The sequence below is a fragment of the Peromyscus leucopus genome, chromosome 2 (genome assembly GCF_004664715.2).
Source record: "Peromyscus leucopus breed LL Stock chromosome 2, UCI_PerLeu_2.1, whole genome shotgun sequence".
Taxonomy (NCBI): domain Eukaryota; kingdom Metazoa; phylum Chordata; class Mammalia; order Rodentia; family Cricetidae; genus Peromyscus; species Peromyscus leucopus.
In genome coordinates, this window is record NC_051064.1 from 3,938,638 (window position 1) to 3,965,649 (window position 27,012).

The 27,012-nt window shown below is 36.6% G+C and overlaps 1 protein-coding gene across 4 annotated transcripts in view; it reads left to right on the forward strand.

Annotated features, from left to right (window-relative positions):
- Positions 1 to 27,012, forward strand: part of Pkia (cAMP-dependent protein kinase inhibitor alpha) — a 70,618-nt gene that overhangs the window by 25,965 nt on the left and 17,641 nt on the right. Inside the window, exons 2-3 of one of the 4 annotated variants that reach the window (XM_028890414.2) lie at positions 12,035 to 12,148; positions 18,084 to 18,206. The exons of 1 other annotated variant lie outside the window; for it this stretch is intronic. Coding sequence is in view for 1 of the 3 variants with exons in the window: in XM_028890412.2 (XP_028746245.1) it covers positions 12,035 to 12,082 (48 nt within the window). In the remaining 2 variants the exon portion in view is untranslated. Of the gene's footprint in view, positions 1 to 12,034; positions 12,149 to 18,083; positions 18,207 to 27,012 lie in introns of those variants that run through there. 2 more of the 4 variants (XM_028890412.2, XM_028890413.2) reach the window with 2 other exon arrangements.

Below are 27,012 nucleotides of genomic sequence, written 5' to 3' on the forward strand. Positions count from 1 at the left end.
AAATACTACATCTTGTTTATTTATTGAGAGATCTCCTATGGCCCTGGCTCCACTTGAACTTCTGATCCCTCTGGCTCAACCTCCCTAACTGCTGGGATTCAAAGCATACACCACCACATGCAGCCTGAATATTTTTTAACTAATAGTTTCTGTTACCTGTTTCCACTGTAGACACTGCCCTGATTTCTCTCTCTCTCTCTCCTCCACATCATCAAAACTTGCTTTTGAATAATTCAGGCTGAGATAAAAATGACTAATATCTGAAAGTACAGACATTATGAAAAAGAAAATTCTAGCTAAAGAAGTCATTCTCAGGTAAGGGAATGTCTACCAAACATTCACTAACTAAGTAGGATAGGAGACATGTTTAGGTACCAAAATTCTCTGCTTACGCAGTTATAACTCTAGTCCTATATAGTTGGAAGTCATATAGAAGTCATATAGTTGGAAAGGGAAATTAACTGCATAAAAGCCTCAAGATTATCAGGAAACAAAACAAAATCATCTTTAGGTCATAATTAGAAACTAGGTTTACCAAAGAGAGCAATGTAGCTGTCCATTTTCAAAACCTTGGCAGTGAAATGAAATTGGAGAAAGTAGCCTCCATGATAGTATGCAGGAAGGAAGACTAGTATGAGGTTACAAAAGTAATATGAATATCAGAACAGCATATGTAAATCCATACTTGTACAGAAATCATTTCTGTCTACCTAAGATGGCACATAAGCTTATTACTATTATTAATACATTGAGAAGAACCAGTGATTTTCATAAGATTCAATTGCCAAATGGGTCATATTTGAGTCAATAGGAATGACTCCATTAAACCATTGTCCAGGTTTACCATGTCATTTTATGGCCCTGGTGTGGAAGGAATCTGTGCCACAAACAACATATAGGTAATAATACCTGTCAAGAACATTGGCAATGCTTGAGCAAAAAATTAAATACTTTAGAGACCAATTTGTTTCAAATATAAATTTAAGATAAAAAATGAGATATCAATTTTAACTTTATTTTATAAATTAAAACAAATAGATTGATACTCATTAATCCAGTTACCAAAGGAATATGGAAATGGAATCTGAATGCAGATGGCTTTTTTTTCAGTACAACCACACAGTGAATTGTTTTCTGTTAGTTACATGGACCCTAATTTAGTAGTTTTTGATCATTTTACATGGAAAATAAAAGTGATTTTTCAACATTTACTCTCTTATAAGAGTATAGTAATAAAAGCAGTGTTTCTTTTTTCACCTCATTGGGTATTATGTAATTTGTTTGAAGGAAAAAAATGGCATTTCCTGGTACACAACAGCTTCTTGACTCTTCTGATGGTCATGAATATGAACCTTTTCTACAGAAGTATCTCTTGACCACAAACGGGATGATGCTGAAAATTCTGCAAGGAGAGAAAAACAATGAGACATAGCTTTCAACCCTTTATAACTATTCAAATTCCAAATGTACTTCACACAAATTTTATTATTCCTTCCTAATGACTTTAAGGTGAAATGTATTATTCTGTAAGTCTAATTATGGCATTAATATAATAGACTTCACATATTTCTATATCTTATGTTGATAACATTTAAATGTGAGCACTGAATTTTTATTGTTTCATGAACTAGAAGGCAGTCACTCTAACAAAAAGACCCTGGTGGGAACAAAGGATTTGGCACCAGCTGCTCTTTATCAGCTGTGATAATCATTACTCTGGCTGGCCCATTAATGACAATACATTACAAAATTTTCCCAACTAATGATTGACTCCGATTCACTGGTTCTGTTGCTGCCAATTTGACTACTCCTCTCAGATGTGGATACCATAACCTACATATCTTTTTCCCTTCCAATTTATCTCATGTGCAGCACATCCTAATCACTCACTTTACAATCAGATACTACTCGCTATAATAAGGAGAGAGCAGAGAAGAGGGAGGGACTATAATGGTGATTAGTGTTGCAGCTAATTAGAAGCCATGCTGTGGGGATAATAAGCCAGAGGAAGGACTGAAATGATGATATTTTAGTTTTAGAATGCTGTACATTAATCAACCAAATAGGACCCCACACCTAACTTTCTAGGTACTTCCTTTAACATGTGATACACAGCCAGCTTGTGAAGATTAGTAAGTAGCTAATAACAAAGAGGATTCAAAGAGTTACACATCTGCACAAGTCAGGTTGTCCTTATAAAAACATCCATTTATTGACTGTTCTTTTCTTCATTCACTGTGCTAGAACTTATATGATTGTCTAAGTTAAACAAAAACATTGTTCTAACTATAAGTCTGTGTGACATTAAATGAGAACTTAAGATAGAAGAAAATAAAGGGAATAAGGGAGAGGAAAGGGTTTAAAGACCCTTTTAGTTGTAAGGTGGGGTATGGTAATTATTGTTACACTGTCACGTCAGAAGAATATTAACATTCCCATCTTGTAGAGAATTCAGTTTTCAAATGCTAGTCCATCTGCCAGACCGTCATAGCTTGACCTCAGGAATTTCAGTTTTAGTGAGGGTAGAACTGGTAGAGTCCCCACTGTTGAAGTAAATAGGGATTTTTACTGGTTGTATTTGTATTTACTAATTTGTATTTGTGATTGTGTTTTGACCGTATCATGCAAGTATATAGTGCATTGCAATTCCACTCACCCAACTCTCTCAGTTCTCTCCCATTCTCACTGCCCGCTCCTCCTTCAGATACCTTTCCCACCTTTACGTCTTTTCAAACACATATTCTGGCCACATTAATTAGTCACTTATCCTTTCCAGGATAATGGTCCACATTTCAGGAGGAATTATCATTTTTTTACCCATAGAATTTTTATTGAGGTATTTATGCCAAGTATAGGTTTTGGCTGGTTTTATGTCAGCAGAGAAAGATGCAGCCTTACAGGCAAAGTGGGGTGCGCAGTTTGTGGTAAAGTGAGGATTACAGAGCTCTGTCGGGTACTCAGAGCAAGATCAATTTTGAAGTATTTTACATTAAATCGGGAAATAAATGCATTTTTCCACCCAAATATTATGTTAATTGTTTAAAATTCCCACAGCTGTCTTCAATCAGCATCAAGGAGACCGGGGGATAGGGCGGTCTAAGTAATAGATGAGGGAGACGCACACAAACCAAGGTCAGTGTCAGTATCGGAGTGGAACCCTAACTCCTTTCCCTGTGCAGCCTCCCGGTGTGAATAGTCAAGAGTTCATTGATTGCCTTTTCTGCATATTATTTACGTGACTGATCCTCACACACCATGATATCACTTTCTGTTTCACCATCGCTTGCTGTGTGTGCAAACCTTTCACCAAAATCACTGGCGCATGAATTATTTTCCATTTGCTGAATCTGGAATATTAGCTATCTTTGCATTTCAGGATTATTAGCCTGTAAACTTGTAATAGAGTTCAGGTGCCTGATAAATAAACAATCTTCCTATTATTACTTTTATAAAAAATAAATGTAAGTCTACAATATTCTTTAAGAAAAACTGACTTATTATCATGAATGTATGCGACACTTCCTTTCAAAGCAATCATTAAATATAAATTTCCCAACTGTAAACTGTCATGTTAACACAGCTAGCGACAATGACATTGTCTCCAATCACTGTTTTCATTTTCCTTGAAATGTACTTAGGATATATTTTCATCAGCTTGAATCTCTGACAAAGCCACCTCAGCTGTTCTTTTGAGGATTGATGGAGCTCACAATAAAAGATCTGAAATGTGTGAATCGTAATAGCTGAAGTGATGGAATATTTACTAACATGGAACTCAGTCCATCTAAGACAAGACACTGGAAAAGCAGGTCAACAGTGAAAGATTGAGAATATTTTTTTTGTTTGTTTGTTTTTTTTTTTTGTTTTTCGAGACAGGGTTTCTCTGTTTAGCTTTGCGCCTTTTCCTGGAACTCACTTGGTAGCCCAGGCTGGCCTCGAACTCACAGAGATCCGCCTGGCTCTGCCTCCCGAGTGCTGGGATTAAAGGCGTGCGCCACCACTGCCCGGAGAAATGAGATTCCTTTTTTTTTTTTTTTTTGGTTTTGAGAATAATTTTAAAGAACAATGAACTTGATATGTAGAACAACCTCTAAGAAAAACATGAAGTGAAAAACAAGCTTCATCCTTATCAAGAGAGAATTTGCAAATGATGTAATGTTTATAAATTGTGTTCTAATAATCTGGAACTACATATAGGGTATTATGTGTTTTTTAATCACATCGCTATGTCTTAGTACTGTCCCTATTGTAGGCAGCAAACTGACTTGGTGAAAGTTTGAACGTTACCTAATTAGAATCAGCAGCAAGACTTAAGCCAACTTAATTCCAGCGGAAGCATGTTTCTGCCTTATGAGTGTGTCTTTAGCTCACTGAGAACTGATGGGTTATCTGAGCCAGAAAAATGAAGCCCACTGGAAAGCTCTCTAAATGTGTTCATTGTTGGACTTGCTTCTGCTGGAGAATCTTCTGAAAAATTGCTTTCCTCTTAGAGAGCGGGCTTTAAATACTTTCTCTGATGATGTTTCTAAATCGTGCACATCAAAACTATTTTGCTTTAAGACCAAAATAAATAAAATTATAGTTTAGTGTCTCGTAGTGCCAGTGTGCCAGTGTCTGTTCTACATAGGTCAAAGCAAGTTAGGACGTGCCACAGTCTCTCCATTATAATAAGAACATTTTTTAGTAATTGAAGTAGAAAGCTTAATAATCACATGGCAAAAAAAAAAAAAAGAGGAAAGGAGACACTGAGTCCCACGTCAGAACCTCATGCTGATTCCTTAGCCTATCCCACAGCCCTAGGCCACAGATCTTAAACCATGGGAAAACCGATGGAGGGGATACATAACCAAATGTGGGCACGGGGGTGGGGGGGTGGGGGGGAAGGGGGCGGTTAAAATGAACAACACATAAAATGTAATTCCAAATCAAAGGCCCAGTGAATCCCAAATATTTCTGGTGGCACTTTTCCATGTGTCACCACAGGGCACCACTGCAGGCTGGACTCTGAACACATATGTGCACAATATGTGCACCATGCATGATGTCACACTGCACAATATTAACAAACACTGGGCACCTTAGATTGAAGACCACTGTATGCTATGGGTTGTAGAGTCTTTACTGCACATAGGAACTTCTCTGATCTGTTACAAACATAACGATTCAATTGCAAAAAAAAAAAAAAAAAAAAAAATAGGCTATGCATAATTTTCTACATTTTTCTACATGAAAGTGCCACATTAGCAGTGTGTCTTGAATTATATTGTGTTAAAATGCTGAATTTTGTGAATTGTTTGAATTAATGTTTAGATGCTCAAAAAACAAATCTTCAAGTGAACTTCATCTTGGGATTAAGTTAGAATTTCCAACAATTTTTCATAAAGTCCTAAACATGCCTCTGCTGTCTTGTATCACATATTTATAGGAACTAGAATTCTCAGGACTAATGTTATATAAAACAAAAATATCATAAACTCTGGAAAACATTGCATATGCTCTAAGTCTCTCCGTACATAGTATTTTGCTAAGATTTAATTCTCAATATAAGAATAAGCAAGTAACAAATTGGGTTCTCAGTCAGGATTTCCTTCGCTGTGATAAAAACACCATGACCAAAATCATCTTGGAGAGGAAACGGGTTTATATTATTTGACAACTAGTAATTCATGATGTAGTCAAGTTAGGACAGGGACTGGAGGCAGGAACTGATGAGGCGATGGAGGAATGCCGACTGCTAGATTGCTCCTACTGGTTTGCTGAGCCTGCTTTCTTTTAGCACCCAGGACCACCATCCCAGGGGTAACATTACATTCAATGAACCATACCCTCCTATATCAACAGAACTGACATGGATCCTTCCATTGGTGTGGGTCCTTCTAGATGAGGAGAACATCATATAAGCTCAGCCCTTATCATGCAGTCAGCATGTGCTGGACAACCTTGTCCCTTGAACCCATTTACATATAATTTTCAACTCCACAAATTGGCTTTTTGAGATTCATAAAAACCTAACCATTAAAAGACCTGTCACTGTTAGCTGACCCTGTGAATCAGAACACTTCCTGATCTGCTGGCTGACCCAAGAAACATCACTTAAACCCTTTAAAGTGTCAGATTTCTTTATCTGTAAAATGGAATAACAAGTATTCCTTCCTCATAGATTACTGAATAGTTAACATAAAGTAAGATAATGCATGATTACCTTTAGCACAATTCCTGGTTCTTCTGAGAACAGTTGCTCTTATTGTTGTTTTCTTTGTGGCCCGTTCTCAGCTCTGGCAAACCCATGGTGCTTTTTCAGAAAATCTTTACTGCACTGAGTTAACTGTACACCATGTATCATAGTAGGGCAGACCCCTTGCCCATTACTTCTCCCACCAAAGGGAGAAGCCACACACCAGGTCCTCTTCTTTTGCTCAGAACATCTTGTCCATCCCTTAGTTACAAAAATATATCACTGAGTTCCCCAATTTTTAAATAATACTCAACTGGAGTGGGTTTGTTTACCCTATGATAATGTGTCCCAGGAAGTTGGAGTCACCTGTTCAATTAAGACTAGTAATAATAATTAATGGTTGCTGTTATTTTGAGCCTTACAGAGATTTTTGTTTTCATTCAAACTATATACACAGGGCCTCAGCCCCCCTCCCCTGACCCCCGTCAGCTGTTCTCCAGTGTTACTGTCCTCAGTGAGTGGCATTTATTCAGCAGTTAGCTTTGTGCCTCTTTTCACTCGGGATGTCTGCTTCTGAGGAAAAGCACTGTCCTTCCCCATTAATGACTGCACACTCCAAGACAACAAAGCCACACAGGTCCTAGGTGCCCAGGAAACACGTGTTGGACAAGTGAGTAAATATGAAAAGGTATACACAAAGACACTGGTGCATGCTACAACCATGTCTCTTTTCAAGGAACAGAATCATCATAAAACACATTGACTCAGTAAGACTCAACCATGTGGTTGCCTGTGTGACTTGACGTACAAAGGATTGCTTTGCTTTTGAAGTATTCTGATGCTTTGGAAATAATTCACTCATTTAACTCGCTTAAAACATACTTTATTTTTTTTTTATCAATTCAAAACTTCCAGTATTAACTCCATCAAGAGGTAGCAACAATTACTGGTCATGTGACCTTTGATAAATTTCATATATATAGCCTTTTAGAGCCTCAATTTCCTCATCTGTGATGTGTAGAAAACAATAAGACAGAATTATGAGGAGAATAACCATTATGTTGAACATAAAGCTCTCCCATTAGTGTCTGGCACTTGACAAATACTACAAAATTACTGACTCTATCATTACTGTAATAGAGTTAAATATTAAGAATAATCTTTCAGAGTCACATATTCGTTGAAGGTGAATGAAGCGAGGAGAATATTTAGAGGTCAGATTAAGGGAGATCAAGCAAAACGTGCTGAGGTAGTGATCATGAAGGTCTGAAAGCATAACAGCACAGTAACATTTCAGAATTTTGCTTGCTTTCCTTTTCTTAAGAAACAACAAGCCCAGCGTGTGAGCATAGAACTTTTTATTGTCTGCGGTCACACAAGTTCCCTAGTGACCTTCACAAATGAAATTTCAGAGCGCTGTACAAATGCCTGGGGTGGGGAAGCCAGATGGAATCACGTTATAGAGTAAATGGAATGTGAGGATGGGGAGGCAAGGCATGCAGATCATTTCAAGAAGCGCAGCTGTGAAATGGAAAAGGCTGCTGGAGGCGGAGGAAGAGAAGGCTTCATGCTGCTCGCACCATTTTTAATACATAGAGAGGCGTTATTCATTTAGAAAAAATGAGTTTTGATTAGACTAATTTCTAAAGTATATAGGTAAGATGCAGAAAGAACTGTGCAGTCATTGGTAAGGTGAAAGAAACTGAAAGTACATTGCGTACAATGTAGATAGCTTTTTAACTCTGACAGTGAAAGGGAATTCAAAGACCAGTGCAGATGCTGATAAGATTTGACAGTGGGTCATTTACTGGCATCTGTTTTCTTTTTCTTCCTTTTCTTTCTTTGACGAGAGCTGAGGTAACTCATTATCTAAGAGCGGAAAGTATCAAGGACAAGAGGAAATGTGAGGACAGAATGAAAGGTTTTTTGTGTTTTTTTTTTCTAACAATCTTTAAAGGCAATGAGAGAAAGCTAAGCAGTGAGTCAGAACGGCAGTCCCAGGCTTGAAAGCCTATCTGAGGCTGGAAATTGTTCATTTATTGAACTATCAATTTGCCCTGTTAGCTGGGCAGACCTCACAAAGAGATGAAGTAAAAAATGAGAAAAGACAATTTTAAAAAAGGAAATACAGTTAGTATTTTGAATAAGTGTTTATTTGATGTTTAACCTCTGTAATTATAAAAAATAAAGAATATGAAGTTGTAGCTTATGAACTTATGAAAATCAAAAAATCATAGTACCTTATGTTGGCCAAGTTCTTTTTTGTTCCTTTTTTTATTATTAAGAATTTTTTTCTATTCACTTTACATACCAACCACAGATTCCCCCCCCCTTTCCCTCTTCCCACCCTGCAACCTTCCCCCCCCACCCCACCCCCACCCCCACAACCCAACCCACCCCCACATTTCCCAAGTTAAGGTTTCCCATCAATCCATTTGGGCACCACACAGCATTAATCCTCCCAACTCTTTAGGTTCCTATCAGTTGTCACATTTTCTTAGACTTTACTTATTTAAAGAATGAATGCTGATTGGATATTTCAGGACAGAAGTTATATTCTAGCCTACTCCCAGAACTTGTCTGATACTTTCCTTATGATAAGACAGGATTCTATTTGAAGGATTGACATGTCCTCCATAAGTCTTGGGCATTGAATACTTGGTCCCTATTTGGTGTCTGTTTGGATAGGATTAAAAAGCATGGCCTTGCTGGAGGAAGTATATCACTGGGCAGACTTTGGAGTTTGCAAAGACTCTAGCCATTTCCAGTTAGCTGTCAAAGTACAAGTGAAAATCATTTGTCATACCCCAAACCAGAAAGTCATGAAAACCTAAACAATGTAATCATTGCCAAGTAAACTTGGGTTGGAATTATAGTCAGTATGCTACATAAATTACTGATAAATCTTTGAAATATATAGTTCTTAAAATACATGAAAAAAGAAAATGTAAACAAAAATTGAAGCTATTAAGAATAAAGCCCAGTGAAAATAGTAAACATAAATTACACATTATCATTTAGTCATACTTGAGAAAAATAAAATAAAATAAAATTGACCACAACTGAAAACCAAAGAGAAAAATAGACCAGGGGTCTCATAATCTCAGAGACAATTGGGACAGTATGAAAAGTGCTATTACTTGTATCATGAGATTCTTAGATTGAAAAGGGAGCAAGGGAGACATAAAAAAAAAACTTGAAGAAATAGTGAACAAAGTGTGCAAATTACCAGAAGAAATAAACCTAGAGACTCAAGAACCCAAGTAGCCCAAGTACAGTAATAGCTATTTAAGCAGATATAATTATTAAAATTCTAGGTAGAAAAGATAAAGGAAAAAATTTAGAAAGAGGACAGAAATTTCACATTTTATTGATTCAAATGACAATAGATCTCAAATTTGAAACTCTGTAGGCCAGAAGTGTTTGTATAATGGATTTGAAGTGTTGAAGATAATGGCGGCAGCTTACTAGATAGAACACTTAGCTTAAATCACATAAAACCAGATGTGGTAGCTCATGCCTGTAATCCCAGCACATGAGAGGTAGGAATGCATACAGTCATCCCTGGCTACCTAAAATGTTTGAACCAGCCTGGGCTACATGAGGTCCTGCCCAAAAAGCAAACGGAGAAAGAAAGGAAAGAGGGAAGGAAGGGATGCTTAGAGGTAGGGGGGAAAACCAAGAAAGAAAGGGGAGTGGGAAGGGAGAGGGAATGAATGAAGGGAACTGTCAATTACAATTTTATTTCTAGTTTGACCTTGTTTGACTTTTAGAAATGAGCTATTGGGTATTTTTCTTATATACAAGATTGCAATCACATTTGAAAACAATTCTACTACAAAATTAATTTTTAAAGTAACAGCAACTTTTCTAAATTGCACACAGTTCTTTAGCGCACAGTTATTATAAAATACAAACCAATTTTTATCTAGTGTAACTTCATGATTTCAGTTAAAAATCCATGGGTGGCCATAATCTTGAGAGCTAATCTCAACATCCTTGCCACATAGGCATAAATCATTCAGTATCCTGTGCTATCTTTGCATCATCCTCTCTTTTCACTCCTTTCTGAACACTCGTTATACATCTTATGTACAACATTCCTTTCTGTCCTGTACAGAGTATTTTTATTTCTCTTGCCAACATATATTTCACTTCCCTTTCTTTTCAGAAACTCAGTCTCCCTTCCTAATTCACACACTATCCAAGACTGCCTTGTAGAATAAGGTGTTGTAATTATGGATTTACATTGGGTCTTCAGTCGATGAAATTAAAACACTGACTATAATAACACTACGTAGCTAAATGCCTGGCACACATAGTGGTGGCATGGTTATCCAATGCATATTGAACATGAGTGGTCAAATTAAAATTTTGTTTCAATTTCTTCACAATGATTCTGTCAAAGATACTGATGACTTTCCAAAACATCAGGGAATTGGGATTCTACACTTGATTCAATGGAGGAAATTTTCACTGATATCAATATCTGAATACTTCAAAGGAAGAACTTTTATGTGGGGTGTAAGGTTATCCATTGGCTTAAGAGCCAATCTCAAGGCAGTTTGATGCTATTGACATGGCCCCCACATCTCCTAGCATTTGCCCTCTCAGTACATACTCATTGCATCATACTGTTCCCCATAATTGCCTTTTGAGGTAAGTCTGGGAAGCTCGGCAATTAATGTTTCCTAATGTGATTTTAAACCAATTACAGTGGTTACTTGGGATATATGCATATCAGCTTTCTCACCCATTTATTGGGATAACCATGAGTCATATTCTTCAGAGTCTCAGAACTCCTCTGAAGAACTAACAGGTTCCTACAGGAGTAACTCATTCAGAACCATGGCTCTAGTTGCTTTCTTCCAGGCCCTATCTCCAATTTCCTACTCTACTCTTTAAATTAATTGGATGACCTCCTCCATAGACAGTTTGCATTTAACGTCTCATCTCAGATTCAGCTGCTGGTTGATCTCACACTAAGAAATCCCAAACTCTTTTTGACCTAAAAGCCCAGTACCTCTTAATAAATGGTAGTATTGCAAAGGAATGGCATAAGATATGTCATTCTTTGTAAATTGTACTGACTTCAAATCAAAACCAACATGAATTTACTAAGAAACAATTGTTATGGGAATGGCATGTGGGTAGAACAAGGTGGAAATAATGTCACTTGTTTTCTACTCATGGAGGTTGAAATTTATGGGCAGATGGTGTCTAACAGGTGTGGCTGCAATTTAAGAAGCCTGCTCCATTAGTCATCAGGAAATTGCTGTTAGTATTTTTGCAATGTTGACCTCAAAACATTAATGCTCCACTTGTTTCCACTTACCCTAATATCCATTGGCTTTGACTACTAATAGTTGATTTATCCAGTCTCTGCCATCCTGCTATAAAAATCATACACATGTGCACACATACTTTTATATGTGACAACTTGAAAAATCATTAAGGGTGTCTGTGAAATACCCTTCAAATAAGTTCTTATGTTTATTTTATGAATAATTAAATTTAATAAAACTAATTTTTGAAAATCTAAATGAAGATTGCTGAGAGGAAATCCAGTGGAGAAGGGAAGTGAATAAAATAAAATTTAAAAATAATTAGAAAACTTGAATCTTTTGTCCTCATTTTGTTTGTTAACTCATACAGGATGCCCAGCCTTCTGGGAACACTTTGCTTAGCTTGAAGTCTCAAACTGTAACCTGTGGTCTTATTACAGTGTATTTACTTCAAACTTATAAATTATAACCTTTCTTATAAATTAGAAGATATGGAGGACATTTACTTAAACGAGTAAGACAATGAAATCTATAGGTACAGATTATTAATATTTCACTAAACATTTATTTTCAGCTTCTGGAATATCAAGGCCTGATGACCCCAAGAAGCAATTTCTGGTAGAAATCTGAAGATTCTTTTTACGGGGAAAAAAGTCAATGAATTAAGGACAAGAAGGTTTCCAATCAGGTAGGAACACTAAAGAAAGTCACAGATTCAATCATGTCAAATGTACAGGTTTCTCAGTAGCTGTTTGAAACAGATGAGTCTCTCTAACTGAGAAGAGTTTGCTTTCAATTAATTCCTTGGAGGTGGAAGTGTTTACCAGAGAGTTCCTTGGAGGGAAGCAAATACAATAACAACATGATTTTTTTTTTTCCATTTTTAGCTCATGGTTACTATGTGCACTTAGTAAACTTGTGGCTTTAATCTCAGGAGGCTGTACATGCAGAATACTAGATGAACCCATTCCATCTTGTCTCCTAACACAAATCATTTTCATATGCTGTCTCCATGGCCCTTTAGTTGTTTATAAAAATCAAGGGCCCTGATAACATAAAGTGAGGAATACTTCCAGCTGACTGTATAAAGAAATTGACTTGGTTCTTCCTGGGGCCCATCTAGACTAAGTTTTGATGCTCAATGGAGTGGGAAGGGAGGAGAATGGTTGCACGTCGAAGAGAAACTGTTTTCATGTGGTTATGTACATCAGAATTCCATTCACAGTCTTCTTTTTCACTTACAATTTGAGATGGAAATTTACAGCAGAGAGCCTTTATATTTTATGAGACAAGAAACAGTGACATCAAAATCAAGGACTATTTTTCTCATGTGCAGTTAAGTGCTCAGCATTTAGCCTCATATATGACCTCTAGTCAGCATTCCAAACAAAGACGCATGATGAATGATAGATAGCTTAATGAGCGAATGAAACAAGTTAATAAGGCAAAAAAATTAAAATTAAAAAAATAAAAAAGGTGTCTGCCCTGATGTTGCATGATGTGTTGACTTCTGGAGTCCTAGGACCTATCACTGTAACTGAAACATGGGATAAAAGCCGTGAAAATCTATTGAAGGAATGGATTAATCCTCGTGATTCTGAGTCAAATTGGACAAGCCCAGACACCATGTTTGCCAAGGGCTATTGTAGAATTAGCCCTGACATAAAAGCTCAGATCTGACAGTTTACCTTGGTTTCAGATTAATTTTATAATAAGGTCACATAACATCCTTTCTTTACATGTAGACATATAGAACCTGCATTAAGCTTACTACCAGATGGTTGAAATGCGAGTAGAACATCCCTGCAATAATCTTCTATTTTAAGAAACATGTTTCTAAGAGAATTTTATAATGGTACTCTTAAAGATAATTTTAAAATAACTCTCAACTAAATTCTGCTTTGCATTCTTTTTGATGGGTGGAATAGCTACAGTGCCGAAGCAGTGATATTTCTGGGGGCTGTTGTTATCTTCTGTGGTCCCACGAAAGGAAAAAAAAGGTGCTTTATAATTAATTAAAGAAATGTAAATTTTATAGATTGCAGTTACCAAAAAAACCAAAACAACAAATGGTCTAAAATAACATACTGGAACTCATTTCAAAATATATAGAAATATATCTCCCTGGAGTTTTATTCCTTTACTGTTGGGTGGTACTCAGATGTACCTACTAATAGTGTGTCTGAGTTGCTAGGGTAGGCATCAATTGCTTTGCAGTTTTGCAAACGCTGTATGCATTTGTCAACAATCTCAAGTCTATCTCCCACACTTTTTTTCTTTCTTATATTCTCTTAGTAACAGAAGCTGCACTTATCTGATATCTTAAAGATTCTGGGCAGCCAAAAGGATAGTTCCACTTTAAGTACGGAGAATACATGTTCAGAAGTAGAATGCTTTATTATGAAACTAAGATCCTTCTATGAAAGAATTTCATAGCAGAAAGAAATTTACATATAAACCTGTAAACTTAAGTTTGTAAGTGGATGTGGATGGTCTTTAGAGGCAGAGATAGTTATCTTCAGAATTAAGGCCTGAAGGTAACACTTGCTATCTAGAGATTTTTAAAAACAATCTTATATAATATTTAGTTCTGGAAATATATATAATTTTTAAAATATAAGAACAAAATAAATGTCTCCAAAGTTAAGAACTAGGATGAACACCACAAGCTTTTCCTCTCATGTACGACATTGCTTTAAGCTTTTTCCATCAAAGAAATAACACTGTTCTTGGTTTCATATAAACATCCAAGAATTATTTTTATTGTATTGGGTAATCTTTTTTAATTTTGTACAATTACCATTATATTTTAAATAATTAGTACTTTTAAGTAAATATACTATTTCTAAGGTTCATACATTTGTTTGAACTTCTGTTTTCCTACCATTATTATAGTATTTTCTTGTGTAGAGATGAGCACGTTTATGATCATGTTGATAATGTTGGCATTGTCTTGGACTTATTTTAATAAGACTTAATGATTATTTATTTCAATATCCCCTTGTACACATGTGAGGTGTGTGTGTGTGTGTGTGTGTGTGTGTGTGTGTGTGTGTGTGTGTGTGTAGCCTTCTTCTCTATAGCTTCAGGCTTTGCCAAACTAGATGATGGACAGTTTCAATTTCAATAATTGGCTAGTGTTGCTTCAACAAATCTGAAAACCTTTTAGCTTAAATAACAAAGTTTTTTTCCATAGTTCTAGAAACAAACAAAAAAATCTGAGAGCTGTTTCTGTGCCTCTTGGTTGGCTGTTGCCGTGGCCACTCAGAGTAGATTAATGCCTCACCATTACAACCTCATTTAACCTGAAGTATCTCTGCAAAGACAGAGCTCTAAATGTTATCATATTAGAGTAGCAGCTTCACTGTGTGAATTTGTAGTAAATAATTCAGTCTATAGCAATCTAATGTAACTTTACTTCCAATCAGTAAAAAAATTCCTCATTGGTTTAATTATCAGCAAGTTTTCCAGTATGTGAAAATTCAGGAATATCTTCTACTATTATTTAGATTTTTATTTTATTTACTTACTTCTTACTGTTTTCAAGTATAAATAAATTAATAACCAGTGTACAAATAATTTCACTCAGGATAGTCTTTACTGGAAAAAAGGGTGTCTGGAGATAAATAGCCACTCTTAACATTAATGAAACCAAATTTATCTTTTAGGATAGTAGCTTTTTATATTAAAATGTTCTTTTCTTGTATTATGTTGTATAGATACCTGTTTTGGGGTGCAGTCTTCAAGTTCTAGTGTATTTTTCTTTCCAAGACAGTAATCTATGCAATATGATTCATATTTGATCCATTTTTATGAATCATCAAACTTTTCAGGACTAATCCAGTCACATTCTAGTAATTTTGTAGAGTTTATTTTAATTGTTTGTGTGTGTGCAAGTGGGTTTACATATGAGTGACGTGCCCAGTGAGGCCGGCAGAAAGAGTTGGGTATCTTGAAACTGAACCTTTAGGTGGTGGTGAGCTCCCTGACATGGGTGCTAGGACTCCAAATCTGTCCATCTGCAAGAACAGCATGTGCTTCTTATAACTTATCGCTCCAGAGCTCTACATCCTTGTAATTGTAAAGAATTCCCTGACTAATCTGATTTCCATATAAGTTATAGTCAGTTTCCGGACTCTTTACTCTGTTCCATTTGTCTGTTTCACTGCCCTCAAGTGCCACATCACATAATGCTTAATATAGCTCTATCTTTGTGTATGTAGTGAGCTAAAATACCCCCACATTAGGAAGATCTAGGCTATTCTTGGCCACTTGATCTCTCGTGTAAATCTCATAATTAGCAACTCCACAGAAGATCTGTCAAGTATTTGTATTGAAATTGTACCAAATGTGATAAAAAAAAAAAAAAGTTGAGAAACCCTCCACTCTTGCAGATAACATTTCCATCAGAGACTGGATCTATCTTTACACACAATTTTTAATAGAGTTTTTTTCTGCATAATCTCTTGCATATCTTTGTGTAACCTTATTCCAAATCAAGTTTGTTTTCTAACAATTGGAAATGATTTCCAGGGTCTTTTCTTGTAATTTCTTTGTCGAAACACCTTATTTTATATCTTGATCTTATTTTCAGACATTTTGATCATATCAATTCTCATTTTATAATAACAGTTTGACTTCTCTAATAACTGTAGACTTTCTCATAAAATGGAATAAATATAAAAATATTGTTTAAAGGTTAAGGTGAGCTCTGCTCAGAACTTTCTGTAATGGAAATGTTCTCCATGACGTCTAACAATGTAGCCCTTATGGGTGTGTGTGTGTGTGTGTGTGTGTGTGTGTGTGTGTGTGTGTGTGTGTGCATATGTATATATGGTTACATTTTTAATGTGTAGATATAATATATGTATATATATATATATATGTAAATGCAAATTCAGCAAAATTTAAAGTTCAATCCTGAGTAAACTCATTGGTTGTGACTTGACAGCAACCATATTATGGACAATCAGCCACACTGTAGGTGAAAAGACCTTCAGAGAAAGGCCAGAGTGCATACCTATGCTTTGACCAGTATCTGAAAGAAAGAAAGAAAGAAAGAAAGAAAGAAAGAAAGAAAGAAAGAAAGGAAGGAAGGAAGGAAGGAAGGAAGGAAGGAAGGAAGGAAGGAAGGAAGGAAGGAAGGAAGGAAGAAAAAAAAAGAAAAGGAGAGAGAGAGAGAGAGAGAGAGAGAGAGAGAGAGAGAGAGAGAGAGAGAGAGAGAGAGGTTGCATGTTTCTGAATAACAGAAAAAAAAGTGGACAGGGTCCAAAGTGCTTTGTGAAAAAGCTCTGAAAGCCTCCGCCCTGAGGGAGGGGCTGTTTAAAGGATGAGTATAGATTTCATTAAGAAGCAAATTAGTTCTTAGCTTGTTTGGTGGTTAGTATTTCTTGGGGGTTAACTGCTGACTAACTGATCAACAGGCTCTGAAGAACTGACTCTTGAAAAGATAATGATAAGTACTATTTTTAGAAATTTAGAAGATTGTGAGCTCTTCACCCAGGGCCAGAGATAAAACTTACATCCTATTCTTTTGATCAGGAGCAATTATCTTTGACTAATGGACCTCAACAAAGTCCAGATATCACCAACTTCTCATATATAAACTTAAACCTGAAGGGGGGGCTTCTTTTTCTGTCTTATCAGGGAAACAGGAGGTAAGGGTCCATCCTGAATTGTCTAGAAGGCTTCTAATACCAACAACATTAAGAGTTGAGACCATAAACTCATTGAGGAAAAAGATAAGGGACCAAACCCTCAAATACTTATGGTATTTCTGATATCTAGCTAGGATGGATCCAAGGAAATTTCTGGTTTGTGATCAAGGACGCTGATCAAGACCTCTGGTCCCTAAACTGCCTGCTGGTTTTCTGTCTAATGTCATCAGCAGTCATCCCTCTGAAGATGTAACCTTGACTGCTGTTAGGGAATTTGAATGAGGACTGATCTGGCTTTTTCTTGCTCTTCTGGGTCATAGGGTGTGGTCATTGCTACAATTCTCTAGCAGGCTTATCTAAAAGACTTTAAAAGTGCATAGATATGTGGTTTCATTTACATAACAAACAAGTGTAGCTAAGAAAGCAGCCATCAAGGGAACCCATATAGATGGGATTAGAGTACCATAATACTGTCTGACTACAGACTGGCTGTAAACAGAAAGATGGGAAATTAAAACAGCAGGTAAGTACATAAAGTGCAATGCTTAATAGATTGTAACTAGGGGTTATAATTGATATAAACCATTCCCACCATAAAATGCAAAGACCCTATTCCAAAGATAATTACCAATGGAATGATGGTGTTTGGCATGATCTCAGTCTAATTCTGAAAATACAATCACAGGAGATATTATCCAGAATATGTAGAATTATCCAGAATATGAACACAGTATTTTATTGACTGTTAGGAAGGGCTAGTTAAAGGTCTAGTCCTCAAGGGTCAGTTGGGCTTGGAATGAGTCTCTGGATCCTTTAAACTTTTATTTATTTATGTATTTTACCAGCTGTGCCATCTGTTGGGATAATTCTGAGTGTTGCTGGCCATACCATTTCTCGTGTAGGGGAGTTTATACTTCAGATAGAGGAACAAGGCAGCATTCAGTCCGTTTTTTTTTGTCATTTCAGGTACCCCCACCGTGGTATCTCACTCTTTGACCATTGGGGTCATTGGAACAGGACCCCAGATCTCAAACCTTTTTCTCCCATCAGGGATTGTCCCTGTAAAGAACACTATCCCTCAGTCTAGAGGTAAACTTCCCTAATGACCATTTCTGGACCACAGTTTTCTATCTACACTCACTGTTCATGAGTTTTTTGTTTGTTTGTTTTTTACTGTGATCTCATTACATTAAAATGAAGATGGTTATGGATCTTGAATTCATCCTTCCACATTTGACTGCTCATCCACATCTCAGATCTTCATAACTACAATTTTTTTATGTATCTGCTCTGTGAATCTCATACCAACGTTAACAAATATATTATGTGTTTTGCATTTTTTTTCTTTCCTTCTAGTGCAACAGTTCCCAACTTGTCACTCACAACCCCTTCACAGAGGTCACCTCAGACCATCGGAAAACACAGATATTTACATTATGATTCATAACAGTAGCAAAATTACAGTTATGAAGTAACAACCCAAATAATTTTATGGTTGAGGGTCATCAAAACATGACTGTATTATAGGGTTGCCGCATTAGGACGGTTGAGAATCAGTGATTTAGTGTTTTGAAATAGGCCCCCATTGGTTGTCTAAGTTGTTCTCTAACTTCCTGCCTCAGTGTTATGCCCAGATCACGGGGACCCCCAGAAGACCACCAAGGAGACTGAATCCCACATGTAAAAGCAAAGAGCTTTTATTTCAAGCTCAGAGCTTGGTCTCTCTGTCTGATGCAGCGATGAGAGCAGACAGCCCTGAGCCCGGGCAAGATAGGATTTTTATCATAGCAGAGATTGGGGTGAGGGGACTTCCAGGGTTCAGGACCCTGACTGGCTGACTTTTGTCTAGGAGGTATCTTGGTAAAAGGGGGAAATAGACCTGTGCTAGGTTCAGGGACATCTGGCGATCTTATCTAACCTTAACAGTTGGGATGTTTGGGATGTCAGGTACTTCCCCTTAGATGCTGAACTATCCTTGGCTGGAGTCAGCTTATGGCTTTTCCTGGATCTGGGTGTTGCCTGCCAGTAAGCCAGTCACAGAAGCTGTGTCTAGATCCCTAAGCCTGTCATGGCAGCTGTGTGGTTAAGCTGTTTCCACCCCCACCCCCACTCAGCATCCTGAATGTCTGGGAATAAAAGCATATACCACCACATCTGCCTACTATTTTACATTTATCTATCACTTCCACTCTAGTTTTTCCTATCTTTGCCACTATCCATTTGCTGAGATCAAAAACCGTGGCTTTACCCTTAACAAGTCATTATTCCAAGTTCCTACGTCTGGTTCATCTACAATTTGTAAAGACTAAATTCAACATCTAGCATGAACCCATCTCTTTTCTCACTAGCTTCTCTGAACCTCAAGCCATTATTGTTCACTCAGGTCAACAGACAACATCTTCCATGATCTACCACCTTCCTCTCTTGCCCCCATGTTTATCTTGTACTCTGTAACCAGTGCAAGATCCACAATAATCTAAAGAAACATGGAAATGGGTGACATGATTGTTTAAACCTCTGCCTCTCTTTAAAGTTAAAATACAAGTTTTATAGCTTTATATAATGTACATGTCCTTATTCAATGTTTTTCAAGCCTCAGTCTCCAAATGTATTTGCCACTGCTTCCTTAAACCTAGTATTTTTCTTCTCTGAAATTTTTTTCAACATTCTGATATTTGCACTTGTTTTGGTTGAAGCCTAAAAGATCTGTAAGATTCCAATGATCTAGATTTCAAAAAGCATTTGCATTCTATTTTGTGGAGACATTTGGGATAAGACTTTTTGGAAAACTAAAGATATATTTGTACATTATTCACACTTTTAACAATTCATCACTTGGTTAAATAAGAAATGTAAACTTAGATCTCAAACAAGAGTTACGAATGGTAAAATCCACGTGTTTGAAATCATGAACTTCGTGTGCTTATAGACACGGGAGCTGTACCGTGTACATGGCTGGTACAGTTGACCTGTGAGATGCACTGAAGATCAGCAGATGGTTTATAGTCCATGTGGCAAAAAAGGGGCGGAGGATAAGGTGAAGATGGGTCCAGATACTATCCCAAGCATGTTGACTAGTAATTATGCAGATCAATTCATAGAGTAGATAGCAGCCAAATGGCATTATTATTTTTAACCTATTAGGTATTAAATATTTAGGTGATTATCTGAGGGAAATGGTAAGGGCATTTTAGAAAGATAAAAGCATCAGATGGGGAAGGTACCACAGCCAGCAGCACTTAATAGCTACTCATAGCCTTTGGCTGCATGAGGAAAAGTTTGTATAGAAGGAAGGGCGACAGCAGTAAGAATTTGATAAAATATTTATCAATTCATTAAGGAAGGATATCTGGGATCGTGGTGACCAGTGTTTCTCACTGCCTGAGGGGTAAAGTAGGAAAAGAAAAAATAACCTATAATGAGCCATATGGTGTTGAATGAAAATGAATCATATTGAAGTGAATTGCATTTTTCAATGTAAACTGGTAAGAAATAAACACACATAAGGGATATAAGAATAAGCATATATGTTTTCATAGATATATGTCCCTAATCTCAAAGACCTGTCATTTGAGGAGTCCTACAGCTTCTTCCCTGCAGCAATGTCCTCACATAATGTCTTAGTTTCTAAATAGAGCTTTCCATTTAGAAGAACCAGGGATCTTTAAGGAAATGGCTGATTCAGAGGTAGATAAGGGAAAATATAAAATAGTCCTAGACTATTCTGCTGTTCCAATACATATAGAAAAAATTAGAGTGACTGGGGAATATCAAAGCATACTGGCCACACTGAAGCATTTCCACAGGATAAGTTACAAACAATACAGTCCTCAAAATAAGTAATGGCAAATTTTAATCACCTTCCACGGAAAGTTTAAGACTACACTGAAATAAGTAGTGGAGTTAGGTATAACTTTGATACTTATATAAAACAAAAATTATTAATGATGATGAAACAACTTTATAGTGAGAAAGGCAAGTGGGATTATTAGTGAATTTAATTAATATTAATATGCAAATAAGATAAAACTCAAAGGTTTGTCAGTATCATGTGCTAAGATGTCATGGTATAAATGCAGATTCACAGTCTGACATTTTCTGAATCCACTCATTGGTAAATTCAAACTGCTTTCTACAAATATAACTGACCTGTGATCTTGAAAGGTGTCAAGATCAGGCTACCCAAAAAGAAGCCCAAAAAGGTTTCCATATTAAAGAGAGTTGGCAGAAAGCTATATTAAATGCTGCATCTATATCCTGAGGAGATCCTTGTGATGTGAATGGTGTTACTGGATTAAGTGACGACCCTTACAAGGGTGTGAGGGTCATATCATGGCACTGTATTCAGGCCTGTGAGCATTCTGAATTCCATGATTTTGTTTTCTTGTATATTCATAGGAAATACTGAAGTATTTAGAATAGACAGGACCTCGTGTTGGTAACTTACGCTTACTGTTTGGGAAACAAATTACTTTTTACTTTTAATTCATTTTTTTTATTCATTTAATGTTTTTTAAAAAATTGTCAGCAACAATAAATCCCCAATTTCAGCTAAACCTCCTCTGGACTCCAGGAATGTTAAAAACTATTGACAGTGGCTTCAGGTTCTAGTGTCGGCCTGCTCATGTCATGTTAACACTTTATAATCCTGGCATTATTTCATTTAGGCCTTTATTTTTTTTCCTAATAGTATTTTTATTTTGTTTTGTCAATTATCTATGAAATAATGTGGTTATCTCTACTACAATAAAACCAACAAAATCCATAAGAATGAAAGTGAATACTTGTAGAATTTGTAAATATTTATTGACATTCAAATTAGAGTTAGTTGCAATAAAACTGATAAAGAAAACAATCATAAGGAATCCACTCAGAAACTCAGAATGGTCGAACATGTCTGTCAAGTGACAGACTCGGATGTCCCAACAGAAGTATGAGTTTTGGAATTATGTTTGGCATCAGACCATGAAACTATTGAGAAATTAATTAGCAAGTATTTAATGTGTGTGTGCACATGCATGTATATATACACACATATATACATATACTACATACTTACATATATATGTACAATATTGAGAAAAAAGAGAGTATTTAATGTGTGTATTCATGCATGCATGTATATACACATATACATGTATTATATACAAACATACATGCATATATATGTATAATATTAAGAAATCAGCAAGTATTTAATGCATTGTGCATGCATGCATATATATACACACACATATATACATCTAGCTTTCAATTCATTCTATTTATTATGCATACAGTGTTCTGTCTGCATATATCTCTGCAGGCCAGAAGAGAGCACCAGATCTCATTACAGGTGGTTGTGAGCCACCATGTGGTTGCTGGGAATTGAACTCAGAACCCTTGGAAGAGCAAGCAGCGCTCTTAACCTCTGAGCCATCTCTCCAGCCCGTCAATTCATTCTAAAATCAAGACATAAATTAGGTGCCAAACAATTTTTCCATTCTCTGAAGCCTGGACAGTTATTAGTTAAAACAAATCTGCTGTCCTACTGGCCTACACCTGGTTATAAATAGCAGTAAGACATGAGAACACCCAGCATGCCAAATGGGCCTTCTAAATATAACTTACCCTTCCTCCACAGCTTTGAAAAGAATGCTATCTTTTGTGAAAACATGGCCTTTACAAAGGGCACATGGAGGCTAAGGTCAGAGACTGTGAGACCTAGAAAATATTTGAAATATTTATTTAGTCTGGGAACCCATTTTTGGAGGCATAAGCACTAAAGCCATATTAAATTAATTTTGATACTCAGTATCAAATGATACATAAACAGTAATGACACTTCAGCCCATGTCTTGTAATCCATGGCCCATGGCATAAAACAGATAGGAAGAACTACTCATTTCCAGTGTGTTCAGCAGCAAGGCAGGCCCACCCTCTGGGCCTTGTTCTTCTTGCCCCTTTTAGAGGAAGGATTGACTTTGACAACTTTAGCCGTGACCAGTTTTCTAGTTGTTCTTTCTTGTACAATTCATTTCTCAAGTTCTGTTTCCATCTTTAAAATATACGAGACCTTTTCCTCTCTGTAAACAGTTCTGTCTGGTATTTGACTGTTGAATGGCCAGGCAACGCCAAGTACAGAAACACATTATAGCAAAGGAGCCAAGAGTGCAGGGCAGTAAGCCGGGCAGCAGAGATACCCTGCCTTAGGAGAGCAGAGAGAGGGGAGAAAACAGAAAATGTGTTTAAAAAAGTAAATATCCAGTTGATGTTTATCAGTACAATACAACATCTTAAGCTAATTGCAAAGAAATTCCTGTTGTTGGTATTGACACAGACTAGAGAGGAAACAAAATACCAAGATTTGTGTGTGTTCCAATTTCATGTGACTGTTCTAAAAGTTTCTACAGGGCCACTTTTCATAAATAAACAAAAAGGCCCTTTTTTAACTGTTCTCATTTGTCTGTACATTAATAAATGGATAAATAAGAAGATAAACTAAAAGTCATGGTTAAACCTGCCACAGCATTTGAAAGCACAGAAGACTGTGTATGTGCATGTATGTGTGTGAGCTAGTATACATATGTGTGCATGTGTGTGTGTTTGTGTATATGTGTTTTGTGTATCTGACCTGTCATAAAATTTTGAGGACTAGTATGCTGCCTTTGCAGTCAGTGAAATATAGCTCTCATTTTAAAATTATCCTAATTCTGCAAGCAAGGCCAGATTTGCTGGTGAGGTCAGCCATTGGTAAATTGGTAAGCATTCTGGGTGGTTCCTAGGTGTCATCCATATGAACACTTTCCTTTGCACACTTAGATGGAAGCATAACAAAGCATGCTGTAGGTGTTTACTCTATGTGCTCATGGAGTCTGTGTGGTGAAAAATATTAAAGTTGATGTGAACTGAGAAAGCTGTGAGACTCCCTGCGCAGCAGTGTAAGTGTAGAAGGGATGACAAGCACCAGGCCTTCTGGTGATCATTTAAAAGCATTTTGACAAAACATTATGGAAATCAGATAAGGCATTCCCAAGTTACGATGCTGAAGTAAAAATCTTCACTTAGACTATGTGTCAAAGAAGTTTGTACTATACTACAAATAACAGATTTGAGAATTGTTAGCTGTTAGTATTATTTTGTATCTAGCCTTGTATCTCTGTTTCAAGTCTTTTTTAACTTGAAAATTCATTGTAACTCTATCAGATGAGTTAAATTTTAATTGATAAAGACAGGCTTTAGCATTTAAATATTCATGATAATGAAAGGTAGTCACAAGGCCAAGTTCCAGTACTCAGAATCAATAAGATGCTCAATATGCACAATCAAGCCACACTTGTTTTGCTGGCCTGTAATAGCAACTATTGGAGAGGCTGAGGCTTTCCCAGATAGCCCAGTGGGTTAGAAGCTTGTTTCCAAGCCTTACAAGATGAGTTCAATCCCCAGAACCCAAAATTCCTGCAAGTTGTCATCTGACTCCTCATGAGCATGGCGGTGTAGATATGTTCTTTCCACACCCCTCAAATAAATCAATAAGAGTAAACAAGCAAACAAATATATAAATAAAAGAAACTGAGGAGGAAAATTGCAAATTCAAGGGCTGCAGGCTTTAAAAATGTTAAGTCAAGCCTTGACAATTCATTGAATCGCCGACTCAAAATAAACATTAAAAAGAAATACTGCGGATAAAACTCAGTAACAGAGTTCTTGCCCAAAGCCATATGTTCAATCACTGGTATTGAAAAAAAATATGTAGATACAGAGTCAAGTGTTTGTGATCATCTATGACACATCATTGTCTAGGCAAGTCAGTTTAACAAAATAAATATTATTATTTGTCTTCTCAATATAAATCTTTTTATATTACTGATACAATGACTTCATTCTTACATTTTAAGTATTTTGTTTAGTGAAATATCTCATTTGAAAGTGTCCATTGAACTGGACACACATCTGTAATCCCAGTACTTGGGAGGTTGAGGTAGAAACACTAGTTTAATGTCACCTTCTGCCATGTTGTGAGTCACAGAACAGCTGAGCTGAACTACAGGTGGTCCTGGAAGTAGAAGGAAGGGAAGGAAAGGAGGAAGACAGAGTGACAGAGCATCTGTCGATTTACGTATCAGTACCTCTTCTAATGGACACATTTCTCAATGTCCACATTAATACTTTTTAGAATGTTTATTTTTAATCTTTTCTTAATTTTAAAGTAATTGACTTAACTCTGCTGTTCTTCAGCAAACCCTCTTCTCTCTGTTTCTTTCACACTAACTTAGACAGTGTATTAGCATTCAGAAAGTCGAATGTATAGAAAAAGCCTTGAAATAACTTAAAGCAATGGTAAGGAGTATCAACATTGTGTAAGTAAGTCATTAATAAAAGGATTTTACAAACATAGTAATATTCAAATATATCAAGAATTGAATGGATTCACCATACTCTTGAGTAATGAATGGAGTTCATAACACTATATGGAAAGTAACATCTGCGAAGCAGATAATTGGCAGGAATTATACACATATTTAAAATATGCTAAGTGCAGTCATAGCATGTGTTATTTTTGGCTGAAAAGAGGCATATTGGGATGTATAAGCACAATTTCAATTGGAATTTCCAGATATGACACAAACAGAACTTGTGCTTGTCGAAGAAGAACTCATATTGGTGTGTGTGTGTGAAATGTGTGTGGTTTTTAGTTAATGCATTTCCACTCATTCAGCAAAGAAAAGATGAAGCATTGTGATATCATGAAGTGCCATTCTTAGACTTTTCAAACGGCTGTTCCTTTTCCATTTACCAAATAATGCCATCTGCTTATTTATCCCAGTTAAAACTCTAGACACACTCCAGGGTTCTCATCCCAGATCCCTCTGATTTCAACCATCCTACTCTCGTAGACACCATTCATCCCTTCTGTGGAGATAGAAGCCTCTTCCGTGTGCCCCAGCTCCTTCGTCCTCAGTGCCTAGCAGCTCTGCCTCAGTGTGGAGCAGGGATCTGAAAGCATTTTCCCCAAGAATGGACTAAAATTCATTATCATCATCATCCTTATTTTAAACACAAACAGTACATATTTAGTTGTTATGATCATTCAAAACAGGTAAATGTCACCAGCATCATATTTGCATAAATTGACAGGCATAACCAGGTCCCTTCTGTCTTTAGTTCTCTTTCAGTTATATTACCTACAAACTAATCTTTATTGCCTGACTCTAATTATCCTTAATTTTCTCTTTTTCTTTTTTAAGCCTTTCTTAGTCACAGACAATTTATGTTATTAACATTTACCAAATTAAAAGTCAACGTCATTTAGAAGTAACTGTGCGCCCTGGTTTTTGTGCACGCTGGTTTTATGGCAACTTGATACAAACTAGAATCATTGGATAGGGGGAAGCCTTACTGAGCAAACGCCTCCACAAGATTGAGCTGTAGGCAAGCCTGTAGGGCATTTTCTCAATTTGTGACTGATAGAAGAGGGCCCAGCCCATTGTGGGTGAGACCAGTCCTGGGCTGGAGGTCCCTAGTTCTATAAGAAAGCAGGATGAACAAGTCATGTGGGGCAAGCCAGTAAGTAGCACCCCTCCATGGCTTCTGCATCAGCTCCTGCTTCCAGGTTCCTGCCCTGTTTGAGTTCCTTCTGGATTTCTTCAAAGATGGACTACCCTGTGGAAGTATAAGCCAAATAAATCCTTTCCTCTCTGACTTGATTTTCAATCATGGTGTTTCATCACAGCAATAGTAATCTAAGAGAGTAACCAATTCTACTTAAAAACAAACTGGCATCCAATTTGATGAACTGCATTAATACCAGTATTGAAGTTATTAAACATTTTCTCCCTTTTGCAGGTTTTGTTTGTATTTTGGAATCATTTTCTCAGAAGTTACTTACAATTTTTGTAGATCCTTATCAAAATCC